Below are 16,301 nucleotides of genomic sequence, written 5' to 3'. Positions count from 1 at the left end.
ATACAATAGTGAAATATGCTTCAGCATTTCAAACAAGAAATGCTGCAAAATCATTCAAAAAGGGTGGAGTGCCAAGATGTGAGGCCACGCCCCATTTAGACAAAACTATGAATGATGACATGGGCGGAGAGTGTTGAGAAGTGAGGCCACACCCTTTAAGACAAAAATATGAATAATGATGACATGGATGGAGAGTGTTGAAAAGACCACACCCCTTTAAACAAAAATATGAATAATAATGACATGGATGGAGAGTGTTGAAAAGACCACACCCCTTTAAACAAAAATATGAATAATAATGACATGGATGGAGAGTGTTGAAAAGACCACACCCCTTTAAACAAAAATATGAATAATAATGACATGGATGGAGAGTGATGAAAAGGCCACACCCCTTTTAGAAAAAAATATGAAAAATGATGACATGGATGGAGAGTGTTGAAAAGGCCACACCCCTTTTAGACAAAAAATTGAATAATGATGACATGGGCGGAGAGTGTTAAAAAATAAGGCCACACCCTTTTAGACAGAAATATGAATAATAATGACAGGAACAGAGTGTTGAAAAGGCCACATCCTTTTTAGGTAAAATTTGAATAATGATAACATGGGTGGAAAGTATCAAGATGTAAGGCCACACCCCTTTTAGGCAAAAAAATTAAAAATACGACACGGGCAAAGAGTGTTGTAGTGACGCCACACCTCTTTTCTTTAAAAAAATGATTAATCATATCATGTGGGGAGAGTGTCAAGACAAGACTAAAATATGAATGATGACAAAGAGGAGAGCGTCAAGATGTGAAGCCACACCCATTTATTCATATTGTAGTTTAGTCTAATGGGCGTGGCCTCACATCTTGACCTCTCCTCCATGCCATCATCCATATTTTTGTCTCGTTTAATGGGGCATTGCCTCACATTTGGTCACAGCCCATGTCATCAACAGACAAGAAAAAAATATGAATAATGATGACACGGGTGGAGAGTTTTCAGAAGCGAGACCACACCCCTTTTAGACAAGGTCACTTAAGTAGGTCACTCTCCTTTTGGCAAATAAATGAATAATAATAACATGTGCAGAGAGTTGAGAAGGCCACACCCCTTTTTGCAAATTAATTAATGATTACATCAACAGAAAGTGTTGAGAAGGCTACACCCCTTTTTGCAAATAAATTAATAATGATGACATGCGCAGAGTGTTTAAAAATATGGCCACGCCCCTTTTGAAAAGTAAAGAAATAATGAAGACATGGGTGGAGAGTGTCGAGGAACCAGACCACACCATATCAGACATAAATATATGAATAATAATGACATAGACGAAAAGTGTCCAGAAGTCAGACCCCGCCCCATCAGACATTTGTATGAATATTAATGACATGGGCAGGAAGCTTTAGACAAAATGTCACGCCCACAATAATCATTAATTGCTGCTATTAAAAATATTCTTTGAAGTCGACTCACAGTGCGAAGTGAATCCCCGTGATGAGCTGCACCAGGAACTCAGAGGTGACCATGAGCCGCGAGCTGATGCCTTTATACCGCCGCACCTGTTGTCTCGGGTACCCGCAGATAGAGACTCTGGAAAAACAAGAAAATATCAGAGAAAATGTGAACCTTCCCATGAAAAAAATCAAGTTTTCACCACAATAGTGAAACCCTTTCTAAGTATTTAGTGTAGACATGTATCCTGCAGTGCTGTAAAACACTCAAAAATGTCTGTCAATGTTTTCAAACAATTATATTTGATTTACCTAAGTTACACAAAGTGCCAATTTCACATCCGTCACATCCATAACAAAGCGATGTCACAACAATAACCAAGCATTTTCCTCATGAATGCAGAAATATAAAATAAAATCAAATCAATCCTGTTTGTTTTATAGTGAGCAACTCCTAATCTTTTAATTCATTCATTCATTCCTTCATTCATTTGAATGGAATGAACCGCCAACTATTCCACCATATGTTTTATCCAGTGGCTGCCCTTCCAGCTGCATCCCAGTACTGGGAAACACCCATACACTCTCACATTCACACACACTCACACACTACGGTCAATTTAGTTCATCAGTTCCCCTACAGTGCCTGTGGGGCTGGAAGGGCATCCGCTGCGTAAAAACTGGCTGGATAAGTTGGCGGTTCATTCCGCTGTGGCGACCCTGGATTAATAAAGGGACTAAGCCGACAAGAAAATGAATGAATGAATGAACACTAGGAACTACTGTACTTTTCTTGGCATTTAAGTAAAACAAAATGAGTATTGCAATAAATTGTTCTATTTTTTTCTCCTTCACTTCTCACTGTTCCTATTGCCTAAGCATAGAATAACAAAAAAAAAAACCTGTGTCAAGCCATTAGAACCGAACCGAACCGAAAACAGTGTTAAAAAAACGAGGTATGTATTAAACCGTAGGCTAACTGTATTGTTGCATCCCTAAGGGAAAGCCACACCAACATGTGGAGAACATGCAAACTCCACAGAGAAACTCCAACTGACCCAGCCCGGACTCGAACCAGCAAGTAAGGCGACAGTGCTAACCACTTAGCCACCGAGTGCTGTTGCTCTCCAGATATCAGTATCGGTCAAGGAAACAGCCACAATGTTCAACCAGCAGCTAAGGAAACACGACCTTTGCCCTCTCAGCTCCAAACGTCAGCTAACCGGTTCAATAATCAGTCACGTGACCCTCATTCACTGGATCGCTGTGGGAAAGGACCAATCACAGCAGTGAGTGTGTTCAGGTGCAGGTCTATAAGAGGATCAGGGTGAACGGAGCCAGAGAGGATCATGGGTGGATTTAAGATGAAGAGACGCATTATCCACACCAACACCTGCCCTGACGAGAGCTGATCTGAGCAGTGTGCGGGACAGTGACTATACTGACTGAAATGCATGCCAGGGAGGCACGGTGGATCAGTGGTTAGCACTGTCATCTCACAGCAAGAAGATCGCTGGTTTGAGTCCCGACTGAGTCAGTTGGCATTTCTGTGTGGAGTTTGCATGTTCTGCCACTGTTGGTGTGGGTTTCCTCCAGGTGCTCCGGTTTCCTCCACAGTCCAAACACATGCGCTATAGGGGAATTGATGAACTGAATTGGCCGTTGTTACACATTTTCTTTCAATAATTAAATAATATAAAAATAATATGAATAAATAAATATCTTAAGTAGTGAGGTTGTTTTTGTGTGTGTATTGTGTGTGGTTCTCTACTCTCCGCCTCCGTCTCCGTATAGGTTTCATCATTGCCGCACAGGTGCGGTGAATCAGGTGCCAGCCAGCACGTGGAGGCCGGCTTGTTTGTGGAGACAATTTAAACCGGACTGTAGTGATGGGTCGTTCATGAACGATTCGTTCATTTTGAACGAATCTTCAATATGACCCGGGAACTAAGGCTGCGTTCGAAACCGCCTACTACTCAGTAGGTACTGCATTTGAATTTAAACATACTACTCGGCCGTTAGAAAAGTATGCTGCATACAGTATGAATGTGAAAAGTATGAATGGAATTCGGACGTACTACATCCGCCATTTTGTCATGGTCATGTGACCTAACTGCGTCAGTTGCGTCGCCTCACTTCCATTCATGAATTCTCTCACGGGGCATCATGGGATAGCGCAGCATGCATGGGATGCACACTCCAGAATCTCGCTGGAAGTAGTAAGTCATCCGGGTACTTCTGGCATACTGATTTTCGAATTCTATGAATTCGGACATACTACTCGGCTCGAATACTGATTTTGGCGTACTATATAGTATGGAAGTATGCGGTTTCAGACGCAGCCTAAGAGTCCTCTCAGGGAGTGATTCGTTCATCCGCGCGTGCGCACATTTGTGCAGGTAGTATCGGTAATTTCAAGTCTTCATCACATTGGCAGAAGCCAATCATATGCTTTTAGAGCCGGAAAAAGAATTAATCCGCTCACCTCTCGAGTCCTCAATCGGGTCTGAGTCACTCGTTCATCACAAGCCAGTCATATGCATTTAGAGCCGGAAAAAGAATTGAACCCTTCATCTTTCGAGTCCTTGGGTTTGAGTCATTCTGTCACGTCATGAACAAACGAACATGGCTCCTATCGGCTTAGACTGTGCATTGGTTAAGATTATATGTGAACGAAGCCCTGACATTTGAAGACATGAAGAGGTGAGCTGAGCAAAGAGACAACAATGCCTTCATAGACAAAAGAGCAGGTAAACATTGAATTATTATTTTCTCCTTCTTATATTCTATTTATGACTTATTTGTCGTGTGATCAACCGTTTGGGCTAGTTGTAGATGTGTTTAGAAGCAATTCGTAACATTTTAATAATATTTTGGCAAATTGAACCAAATGAATGAAATGACTCGAAAAAAGATTCAAAGACTCAAAGATCCGAGTCAGTAAAATGATCCGAACTTCCCACCACTACCGGACTGGAACGTCGTTCCGAGAGTCTCCTCTCTCCTGACTTGTGTTGTTTGTTTTGTGTAGTAGAAACTGTGATGTAAGTGATTGTTATTTTATTTCTTTAATTTCATGTGCAGGTAAGAGGGTCAGCAACTTAGTGAGCTGTTGAGTTTTGTTTGTTATTTCGGCATTTACCTCCGCAAGCTTTTTATTTGTCTCCTTTTTGAAATTTAAACGTCAAATAAATTTGACTTTACGTTATTTCCTGGGTCATTCATCTTTGTTGTTGTTTTTACTTTTAAACGTGAGATGAGACTCCGGGCTAATCATTATTTAAAAGAAGGTCTAATTATTTGAATTTAATATTATTTATTGTTACGGGTCTGGCTTGCTGTGTGGAGCCAAGCAAGATTAGAGTTCGTAACAGCCGTAGTGTACGAGTCTGTGTACGTGTTTTTGTGACATATCAGGACACAAATCTGTATAATGACATAGGTATGACATAGGTATTACAAAAAGAAGGTGAAATATGCGGACATTGGTGACGTCCTCGTTTCTCAAAATGCTTATAAATCCTACAGAGTGAGTTTAATCAGAGAGTAAAGCTGCACACAATCTCCTGTGATGGTTGGGTTTTGGGGTGGGGTGAGGGAAATACAATATATGGTTTCGACAGTAAAAAAATGAATGGAAGTCTATGTAATGTCCCCACTTTTCACAAAAACTGTGTGTGTGTTTGTGTATGAATGGGTGTGTATGGGTGTTTCCCAGTACTGGGTTGCGGCTGGAAGGGCATCCGCTGTGTAAAACATTTTTGCTGGAATAGTTGGCGGTTCATTCTGTTGTGGCACCCCCTGATATTCACAAATTAAGCCGAAGGAAAATGAATGAATGAATGACTGAATGAATAAACGCATGCCTTGTATTTACTGTTAATGTTGACTTCCATCAAAAAGAAATGACTTTAACATTTTATTGAAATATTTCTTAAAGGTTTAAAGCATTCGCATAATCTGATTTACATAAAATAAAAGTTTACAAAACTGCAACATATAGATTTAAATAAATATGCAATGCATATTTGCAAATGCAAAACACTTATTATTCATTCATTCATTCATTTTCTTGTCGGCTTAGTCCATTTATTAATCCGTGGTCGCCACGGCGGAATGAACCACCAACTTATCCAGCAAGTTTTTACACAGCTGATGCCCTTCCAGCCGCTACCCATCTCTGGGAAAACTTATTATTCATTTACAAACCAATTTTCCAATGGATGCAGTTAAAAAATCAATGTTCATTCACTTTGGGAACCGACACATAACACACTAACTTATTTTTAATCAGCTAAATTGAGGTTGGCTGATGCTGATAGTATCAAAATACCAAATATCAGCCAAATCCCTGCCCTGGACGATATTTCAGTCCAAGTGTGTAGGTTTGGTTTGAAAGTTGGCAGGAACACAACGCAAGCAGGAAGGAGAAGCCAAGGATGAAACATTTTCTAACACAATCAAGCAATTAAAGCACCGACTCTGATGATCCTGATCATACTGGAAATGGTGGAGACGCTCCCATTTCCAACATGCTCATGTGTTGTTCTCTCACAGCCCTCTTGAATCAGTGATAAATGTTTAGTTTTGGCTCTACAACCTGACAGAATGTGCTGATGTTGATTTTAAGGAGTAAAAGGGGTCAAACCTGGAGCTGAGCTGACAGAGAGACTGCAGAGACGAACCGCTCATGTAGCTCAGAGACGCATTATAACACAACAGCAGAAATGTCAGCACCTCGAACCTGCAACACACACACACACACACACACACACACACACACACACACACACACACACACACACACACACACACACACACACACACACACACACACACACACACACACACACACACACACACACACATTAACCCACAAACATACAAACATTTATAGACACACACACATACATACAAAGAGGTACAAACATGCACACACACAAACACAGCCACAAACACACACATAAACATACAGTACAAACATATACAGACACACAAACAAACAGACACAAATATGTGCACACACAAAAATGTACAAACCGACGCACATACAAAACAAACACACAAATGCGCACACGCAAACACACATTAACGTGCAGGCACGCAGCAAAATACAAACCCATGCACATACAAAACACAGACAAATGCACACGCACACAAATGCACATGCACACAAACATGCACACACACACACAAATGCACACGCACACAAACAAACACAAAAACATGCACATAAACAAACACAAGCCCACACAGACAAAAAACAAACAAACGCGCGAACATGCACATGCACAAGCAAACACAAGAGCACACACACACAAACACATGCATGCACATACACACACACACACACACAAAACCAAACACACAAGCGCACACAAAAAGCAAATGCACGCACACAAACATAAACACACAAGCACACACATACATGCACATACACACAAGCACACACACACACACACAAAAAACAAATGAAAGAACACACAATTGTAAACACGCACAAACACACAACCACATGCAGGCACATAGACACACACACACACACACACACACACACACACAAAACCAAACACATACAAACGCACAAACACACACAAAAGCCAAAAGCACGCACACAAACATAAACATGTACAAACACACAAGCACATACAAACATGCACAAACACACACAAAAAAAAACAAACACACACACACAAATAAACAAAAAACGAACATAAGCACGCACACAAACATGCACAAACACACAACCGCATGCAGGCACATACACGCAAACAAACACACACACACACACACAAAACAAATGCAAGCACAAACACACACGCACACACAAACAAACATGCACAAACACACACACACACAAAGAAATGCACGCATGCGCACACACAAACAAACACACATGAAAAAACAAACACATGCACAAGCACACACACACCCACACAAACATTCGCACCCATTCATGCACAAACACACACATACATACATGTACAAAAAAACAAATGCATGCACAAACACACATAAACACACACACACACACACACACACACACACACACACACACACACACGGGCATCAAAATCACAATCAAATTAAAAGCAGAAAGCTCTTCAACTGAGTCTGAGACACATAATGAAATGCCCTGTACCCCAGCACTCATTTGCTGATTAAATATGGATGGGTTAAAATAAAAGCATGCGGCGCAGGATCAATATTTGATGGGGTTTTTCCGCACCTGTTCTGTGCTGTGAAGGTCTCGCGCTGCAGGTGGGGGCCGCTGTAAACCACTCGACTCAAGCCGTGATTGGCTAAGGCTCCTTCCGTCAAGGCCAGGGAGCCAATGGAAGACGGCTGGAGGCGGGACAGAGAGAGAGTGAGAGAGGTGAATTTATCCTAAATGTTGATTGTTAAATGTTCTGTGTATTCTATTTTATTTTTGTTATTTTTATGTTATTTATTTATTTTATTATTTTTTACTAATATGATTTACCGTGTTCACTATGTTTTTTTTCATGTATGTTCTTTTTAATGTAAACTTTATAAATTTGTAAAATCTGTCATGCCAATAAAGCAATTATTTAATTTAATTTAATTTAATTTAATATAATATAATATAATATAATATAATATAATATAATATAATATAATTTAATACAATATAATTTAATATAATATAATATAAAATAATATAATATAATATAATATAATATAATATAATATAATATAATATAATATAATTTAATATAATATAATATAATTTAATTTAAAATATTATAACATAATATAATATAATATAATATAATATAATATAATATAATATAATATAATATAATATAATATAATTGAATTTAATTTAATTTAATTTAGAGGTGAAAAGCTGCAGACAGACACTGGACACACATGCTACCTCCCAATTTGCATACCATCCATCCTAAATAGTATTCTAAAATAGAATTAGTATGTCCTAAATCGTAGTATGTTGAAAAAGAGTATGCAAAAGCTTCCCGGATTCTCTGCTATTTCCATTAAAAATACAAAGTGTAGAAGCGTCTATACTCTAACAGTTAATATTGCCCACAATACATTGCGCATTGGAGGTTAATAGAACTGCAAACTCGGGTAAAAAGTGTAAATAAACTACAAACATGGTAGTTTTGCGAGACCAACCATCAAGTAGAGAGGTTTTGGCATAGTTGTTTGAATGACTATTAATTCATATCTAGCCAACAGGAAAAAAAATTAAACCATGTTTTTAGTGTTGTAGTTCATCTGCAACAACAATGTGAACTTCTATAAAGACGTGTTTGGATTTTAACTTCAGAATGGATAATAATCCAAGAACCTGAGGAGATTTCTCTGCATTTCTGTCAAGCTGGAGTCTCTCTTTGATCCCCCGGGCTCTGCAATGGTTGGGGAAATTCCAAATTGAACCAAAACATATGATTACGATTGGCTTAAGATTGGCAATGAAAATTTGGGATATGCGTCAAACCAGCATAACTTGGGAATAAATAAAAAAAGAATCGCGAATGGCAGATTATCCAATAAGGAAGGTAAGTAAATACGGACGAAATGTGGATGATGTGTTGAGATGATTGACAGGGGACATAACTAAACATCATACCAGTTCACTAATGAGGAAGTCGTTTATCCCAAAGCTTGCATAATCTCCTGTTGCACACTGAAATGTGTGTGATTTTTCTTTACACAAAAAAGTACATCCTTTTAGAGCGCAGTACAAGTATGCGAATTGGGATTCAACAGATTCACATCAGGGCGTTCGATGGACTCACCTCATGGTAAACTGATGGCTTCGATAAGGAAGGGATGGTGAACGACAACACTTTACTCTGGCCGTCTTTATCGACGATTTCCTAAGAGACAGAGAGTGAGAAAGATTATAAACATGACTGTCTAGACTCATTTGCATACATATAAAATACATGTAATTTAAACAATTTATTGACAGGTTGGGTCAAGGATAAATAAATACATTTTAAATAATTAAAAAAAACTATAAGCAAAAAATAAATACATATTTTAATGAATATAAAGCAGTGGTCCTCAACCACCAGGCTGCAATCCCGGTCTGTGGATCAATTGGTATCAGGCCGCACAAGAAATAATGAATTATTTCCGCTCTATTTATTATCCGAGTCAGAGCGATCTTTTATTTTGAAAAATCTTTTATTTTGAAAAATGAGCATATTCTCTTGGTTACTTGCGTCCAATTATAACCCACAAGAAGCAAATCGAGTAAGAAACAGACGTTTTTGGAAAGTTTCTCTGCTAGACTCAGTGAAGGACTCACAAACTGAATGGATCCGCAACCCATTTGTCAACAAATCAGGTGAATCTATCACGGCAGAGCAAGATCAACTGATGGAGATCGCAAATAATGGTAGCGAACTGGGTCATTTGCATATCGTGGGTTTTCTAGAGTTCACACAAGTTTGGTGTTTCCAATGGAGGTGTGCGGCTTGCACGCACAAGCGGTGTGATGCACTCGCACCTTCCAGACGAATGTATCCCGCGAGCGCACTGCAAGTCACGTGACAAGAACTGACCAATCAGCTTCAGCTTGTATGAAATAAACACATTTCGGTAGACTAATTATCTCAGACAAACACAGCAGTGCAGTATTTTTACCATGAATAAAACTTGTATCAGAGTGACAGCAATGTTTTGCTGTCGTCTAGCAACTTACAACCTACGAAATGTAGGACTTTTGCAGCATTTTGTGACAGAATAGTCTATACACACACGGCTTTTCTGATGATATGTTACCTATCGAGTGTATCTATCGAGAAATGCAGTTTTTTTTCTCCTATTCGCCGTGCGGTGTCAAACATTCCATTAAAACTACACTCTCCAGCTGTTTATCCTCGCATCCAATATCTCATTTGTCACTGGGGGCATGCAGGAAATGGTGCTGAATGAAAATGAAAGTGCCAAACTGCAGTTACAGTCGACAAACTAAGAATTTGGCAAATAACTCGATTACTGATGTCCATGTAAACAGTCACTGTCTTTCTCTCCTGCATCTGTGTGTTGTTTTACCCTTTGTGAAAATCAGCACGTGCCCAAATGGAAACTCCCATTTTTATGCAAAATCTTCCCTCTTTCCCTCCCCCAACACTCCCACCTAAACCGAGCTGGACACGCCCACTTTCCTGACTTTTCCAACTTTCGTTTCGGTTTCATGACCCTTTAATACAAATATAAACCTTTTACTCAAACCCACTCCTAATAAATGCTGAATTATCAGCAGCAGTCTCTTAGCTTTTGATATCTTTCTTATTATATATTCTACAGCTGTGTGCATGTAAAATAATGAAAACAAAGGCTGAAACTCATGTGCATGCACTCATTTACTGTGTCCTCATTAAAGCTTCTAGTGGATTATTATTATTATTATTATTAAGATATAGGCTGTTAATTAGTACTCATATTATTGACCTTTAATGAGGAAGCGTGGTAGTTTTTGCGATTGTTTTAGAACCTCCGATTCAGTTGCCTATGTGAGAAATGACTAGGAGTAATAAACGGCAGAAAACACAATAAAACTACTTGCTCGACGGCTAAAAACTCAACTATTTAGTCTCCACTTTCCTTACTAATATGCAATTCCCTCTCTGACTCCTCCACTAACTACATTAAAATGAAATAAATTAATTAATTAATTAATTAATAAAAAATAAATAAATAAATAAAAAATTACTAATGTTTTGCTTCTTACACTTTCTTTACATACTTAAAACTTGCCTACAGCACTTATTCATTGTTGCTTTTATAGTTGTGTAAATTGCTTCCTTCTCCTCATTTGTAAGTCGCTTTGCATAAAAGCGTCTGCTAAATGACTAAATGCAAATGTAAAATGTCAACAAACAAGTGTTTGCATGAATATACAGACAAAGCAGAATAATAATATAATGAAACGTCAGTTTGCAACATCATGCAACATAACAAGCTGTTTTTAACCTCTAAAAATGACTGAAGTGAAACCGGAAGTCTCGAGCCAAAAAGATTAAAATGGCTGCGCCCGCTCGTCCACGAAGAATAGAGTAAATAGTATATAGACCAATTACCCACCTTCGTCAAACATGACATCACACGGGTCCCCGGTTGCAAAAAAAGGACAGGCTGCAATGGGAAAGATGTCGTGTTGTGCGGTAGGATGCCGAATTTGAGTCCAAAAATAGAAAACTTACCTTTTACCATACACCACACACTGCTTTAATACCGACTGCAGACGTCTTTGGCTAAATGGGAGCTGAATGAAGTGAGGAGCTAAGTAGAAATGCTGGACTCTGCAGTTCTCATGTCATATCAGGTCAGTTCACGCTTTGCTGAATCAGACACATCACTCGTTTTTGATTGCAGAAATGATTTCAGCAAAAACTGTTACATATGGTGAATTAAACTGCTGACACTGAATGCCAATAACGAAACGTGAAAGTTACGTTTATTAAGGTAAAGTTGGTTATATATTCACAGATTCATTCAGTGACAACTTGCGACAAACTCCCTATATTGTTTACCATGGCACTTTGAATATTCGGTCTGAAATAATCTGCAAGTGTAACTTGAAAACAACATTAACACTGTTTATTTGACTGTGAACATGTTGTACTTTGAGTCATTGGCTGCTAATAAGATTTCGCTATTTAGAGTTTGCAAATAATACTTTAACAAAATTATATTGTTATGGAGAAAGTCCGAATGTGCGAATATAAAAAAATTTGGGGCTGGATGCTTGGTCATTTCGTCTTATCCAATATCCATTGGGAGGGTGCTATCGCAAATGGTCCTGTCAGATGAACGCCGCTCACTTTAACGTTAATTTTGCTGAATCACTGTGCTTGTCACTGGGCGACGAGCTGTTTTAAATAATTATGTAAATATTATGTAAATAATATATATATAATATGTGTAATCAATATATCTTATTTCTAAGACAACAACAAACTCTGCACCACATCTGATGTCATTCCCTTGATGTAAATGTTTTTTCTGCCACCTCCCTGCGCGTGCATCCTGAATGTTTACAAACATGGTAATTGGTCTATAGGCACATCTTATTCTACATCACTACCTTTTAACTTAACCCAAGTACTACCTTAATAACTATTAATATGATAGGTTTATTGACCTAAAAGTCATAGTAAATGATTTCTTAATAGCAAGAATTGCACCTTAAAATAAAGCATGACCAAAGATTACCAAAACAACCTGTGACTAGATGATAACACTGGAAAATCTGCTATAAAAATAACCGTGTTTCTCAGAAAATGCAGCTGAGTTAGTATAAAGTTGAACTCTTTCAGCTGAGGGACGATGAAGCTGTTCTGGCTGAAGACGACTCAGGAGTTTTTCAGGTGTAAAAACACAGCAGATGAAGTGAGATTCAAGTGTGTGTGTGTGTGTGTGTGTGTTTGTGTAGCATTCGCCCACCAGCCTGCTGTCCTCCATCAGCCTGCGGTGGATTCAGAGCCGATAACGGCAGGATGATCAAACGCTCGCTGACACCACGATGACATGCGACTGACAGATGACCTACTCTGATATTCGGGAGCGAGAGCGAGTTTGCGGGGCGTAAAAACCCTTGAAAGACCATCGGCGGAGCAGACAGCCGGCTTTCCCATCTCTGTTTCCGGCTTCAGCTAAAGCTCACAGAAGATGCTCGCTGAGAGACTTTTCTATTCAGATGGCTGTGTCTTTTTCAATAGTTTTCAATATGTGAATGTTATACCAGCCCATGTCTAATGTAATGTGAAGAGGCACTGACCAGGTTGTAGATGCCGAGAAGTAGCGCCTCTATGCAGCCGCTGCAGTGCGGATCACGAGCCGCCGTCACAGACAGATAACTCCACACCAGCTCTGGCAGAAACTGCAGGGTGAAGCGCTGGAGACGAGGCTCACCGCTGCGGTAAAACTCAAACAGCTGATGACACACCGGCTCCAGAAGCTGAAACACAATCATCATTCAATCATGATTACTCTTGGTTTAGATTCAAAGCATATTTTTAAGGTCAATATTATTAGCCCCCTTAAGATTTTTTCCTCGATTCACTACAGAACAAACCACTGTTGTCCAATGACTTGCCTAATTAACCTAGTTAAGCCTTTAAATGACATTTTAAGCTGAATACTATGCCATTATTGCATAGACAAAAGAAATTAGCTGCTAGAAATTAGTTTTTAAAACTATAATGTATAATCTCGCCATTAAACAGCACATGGAAATATTTTAAAAGGTATTAATAGAAAAAAGAAGATTTAATTTAATTCTCTCACTTTGATTTTAATGCAATAAACATGGGGTGTGGAGGTAGAAAAGAAACAAAGTAGTAAAATAAATAAGAGATTAAAAAGAATTTAAAAAGTATTTATTGTGTGTGTGTGTGTGTGTGTGTGTGTGTGTGTGTGTGTGTGTGTGTGTGTGTACATAAAATAAAAAATAATTAATAAAAAATGTAAAATATATGAAATAAAAATAAACTTAATAACAGTATAGCTTTTTATGTTCACCCACATAACAACTTGATTGGCTATTACAAGGCAAATTCATAATAAACATTTAACAACACATGACAAATAAAATGCACTAATAACTACATTATTATTTTAAAATAAATAAATAAAATTAATCAATCAAGAATCAATGGGTAAAAAAACTAAAGAAATAAACTTTATAAAAAGGATTTAAATATTGAACCATAACTCTACATTTAAATAATAAATAAATTAAATATAAATGAAATGAAAATAATAATAAATTAATCAATCAATTATGAATTACATAAAAATTAAATATAACCTTAGGGAAAATTTCTAGAAAGAAATGACGTTTAAAAAATATTTAAATGAACTACACAAATAATAAATAAATATATTAAGAATTACATGCAATTCATATTTATGTAATTTATAATATATTTTTGTATTATTTAATTGTGTAGTTTATTTAAATATATTTTTAACTGTTATTTCTTTTAAGCGATTCTCCCTAAAGGTATATTTAATTTTTATGTCATAATTAATCAATTTATTAATTTTTTCTATAATTTTAAATTTATATTTTTCTATAAACTTAAATTCAACTATACAATTATATACTAATTATATTAATAAAATATATATTAGGATATAATTGTATAGTTTATGTAACATTTAAATATATATTTTTTGTGATTTCTTTTAAGCAATTCTTCCTCAAGGTGTATTTCATTTTTAACGTTAGGAAGATTTGCTTAAAATAAATACCAATTAAATATTATATATATATATATATATATATATATATATATATATATATATATATATATATATATATATATATATATATATATATGGATAGATGGATAGACAGAAGAGAGAAAATTGCTTTTTATGATATTCACATAAAAATAAACGCTTACTTTTCTTTTGTGTCGCACAAAAATTGACAGACACTTCAAGAACATGAGTTTGTTGTTAAAATATTAACATTTTAACTCTCTTCCAGGGGTTAATCTATTATCTTACATCAGCTTTTGTTTCTATCAGCAGAAAAACTCATTCCCAGAGTTTAGGCTTATTTGATTTTGATGAAAGGATTAAAAAACAAACATGACTTTTCTGCTGCAAATCTAAAGCAGGAGCATGTTTACTGAAGGTGCATGTAGTTTGTGAAGAGCGGAGAGTTCAGACTGTAATGAAGCAGATTTCTGGGACACGATGTTAAATAAAACACAGGCTCACTTCTCAGCAGAGCAAACAACACTCTGAATCTGATCACAAGTACGCAAAAGTGACGATCAATCACTAAAACATTTCACTGCACAACTTTACACCTTAAAATCACTTCAGATCATTTCACAATCCAACAAAAACGACTAGCAAACATTAATTTCTTATGCCTGTTTCCATGTTGTTGCGTGATTTTCCAGCAATTTATTTTTCTGTCCAAAAATGCTTAAATATACTAAAAATGGCAATTAAATGACAACTCCAATTGATTTTTGGTTATAATTTTGTGATTTTAATTAATCTGATTGGGGATTGATTCATTTAGATACATGTAAAAATTAATTCTGTACAATTTACTGTGAAAAGGTTGCAAAAATATTATTGTTAATAATAAATACAAATGTAACAATGCAATGAACATTTTTTATTAACTTTAGATGTAATAATGTATGTCACTGATAAGAATTTTTTTTAACACCACAATTTTAAAAACAACTAGTGGTATCAGGTTAATTTTAGCATATTTAAGTATTATTTTTAGCATATTTACATAATATTTTTAGCATATTTTAGTATTATTTTTAGCATATTTAGGTATTATTTTTAGCATATTTACATAATATTTTTAGCATATTTAAATATTATTTTTTAGCATATTTGGGTATTATTTTTGGCATATTTACGTAATATTTTTAGCATATTTAAAAATTATTTCTAGCATATTTAATCATTATTTTTTGCCTAATTAAATGTTATTTTTAACATATTTAGGTATTATTTTTAGCATATTTTCGTAATATTTTAAGCATATTTAATTATTATTTTAGCATATTTAAGTGTTAATTTTAGCATACTTAAGTATTATTTTTTCAATATTTAGGTATTATTTTTAACATATTTATGTAATACTTTTAGCATATTTAAGTATTATTTTTAGCATATTTACGTAATACTTTTTTAGCATATTGCCCTAATATTTTTAGCATATTTTAGTATTTTTTAGCATATTTACGTTATATTTTTAGCATATTTAAGTATTATCTTTAGCATATTTACGTAATATTTTTTATAGCATACTTAAGTATCATCTTTAGCATATTTATGTAATATTTTTAGAATATTTACGTAATATTT

General features: G+C 36.2%; 1 protein-coding gene across 14 annotated transcripts in view; it reads right to left on the bottom strand.

The window, feature by feature from the left end:
* hycc1 (hyccin PI4KA lipid kinase complex subunit 1) overlaps nucleotides 1–16,301 on the bottom strand; it is a 62,304-nt gene that overhangs the window by 12,363 nt on the left and 33,640 nt on the right. For all 14 annotated transcript variants that reach the window (XR_015515828.1, XR_015515832.1, XR_015515830.1 and 11 more), the window contains exons 4-8: nucleotides 13,225–13,404; nucleotides 9,230–9,310; nucleotides 7,672–7,787; nucleotides 6,091–6,186; nucleotides 1,465–1,581 (exon numbers count right to left, since the gene is read on the bottom strand). Coding sequence is in view for 9 of the 14 variants with exons in the window: in XM_087294158.1 (XP_087150284.1) it covers nucleotides 1,465–1,581; nucleotides 6,091–6,186; nucleotides 7,672–7,787; nucleotides 9,230–9,310; nucleotides 13,225–13,404 (590 nt within the window). In the remaining 5 variants the exon portion in view is untranslated. The remainder of the gene's footprint in view (nucleotides 1–1,464; nucleotides 1,582–6,090; nucleotides 6,187–7,671; nucleotides 7,788–9,229; nucleotides 9,311–13,224; nucleotides 13,405–16,301) is intronic.

The sequence above is a fragment of the Danio rerio genome, chromosome 19 (genome assembly GCF_052040795.2).
Source record: "Danio rerio strain M-AB ecotype USA chromosome 19, GRCz13ab, whole genome shotgun sequence".
In the NCBI taxonomy this organism is placed as follows: domain Eukaryota; kingdom Metazoa; phylum Chordata; class Actinopteri; order Cypriniformes; family Danionidae; genus Danio; species Danio rerio.
This window is presented reverse-complemented; position numbering and strand designations above follow the sequence as displayed.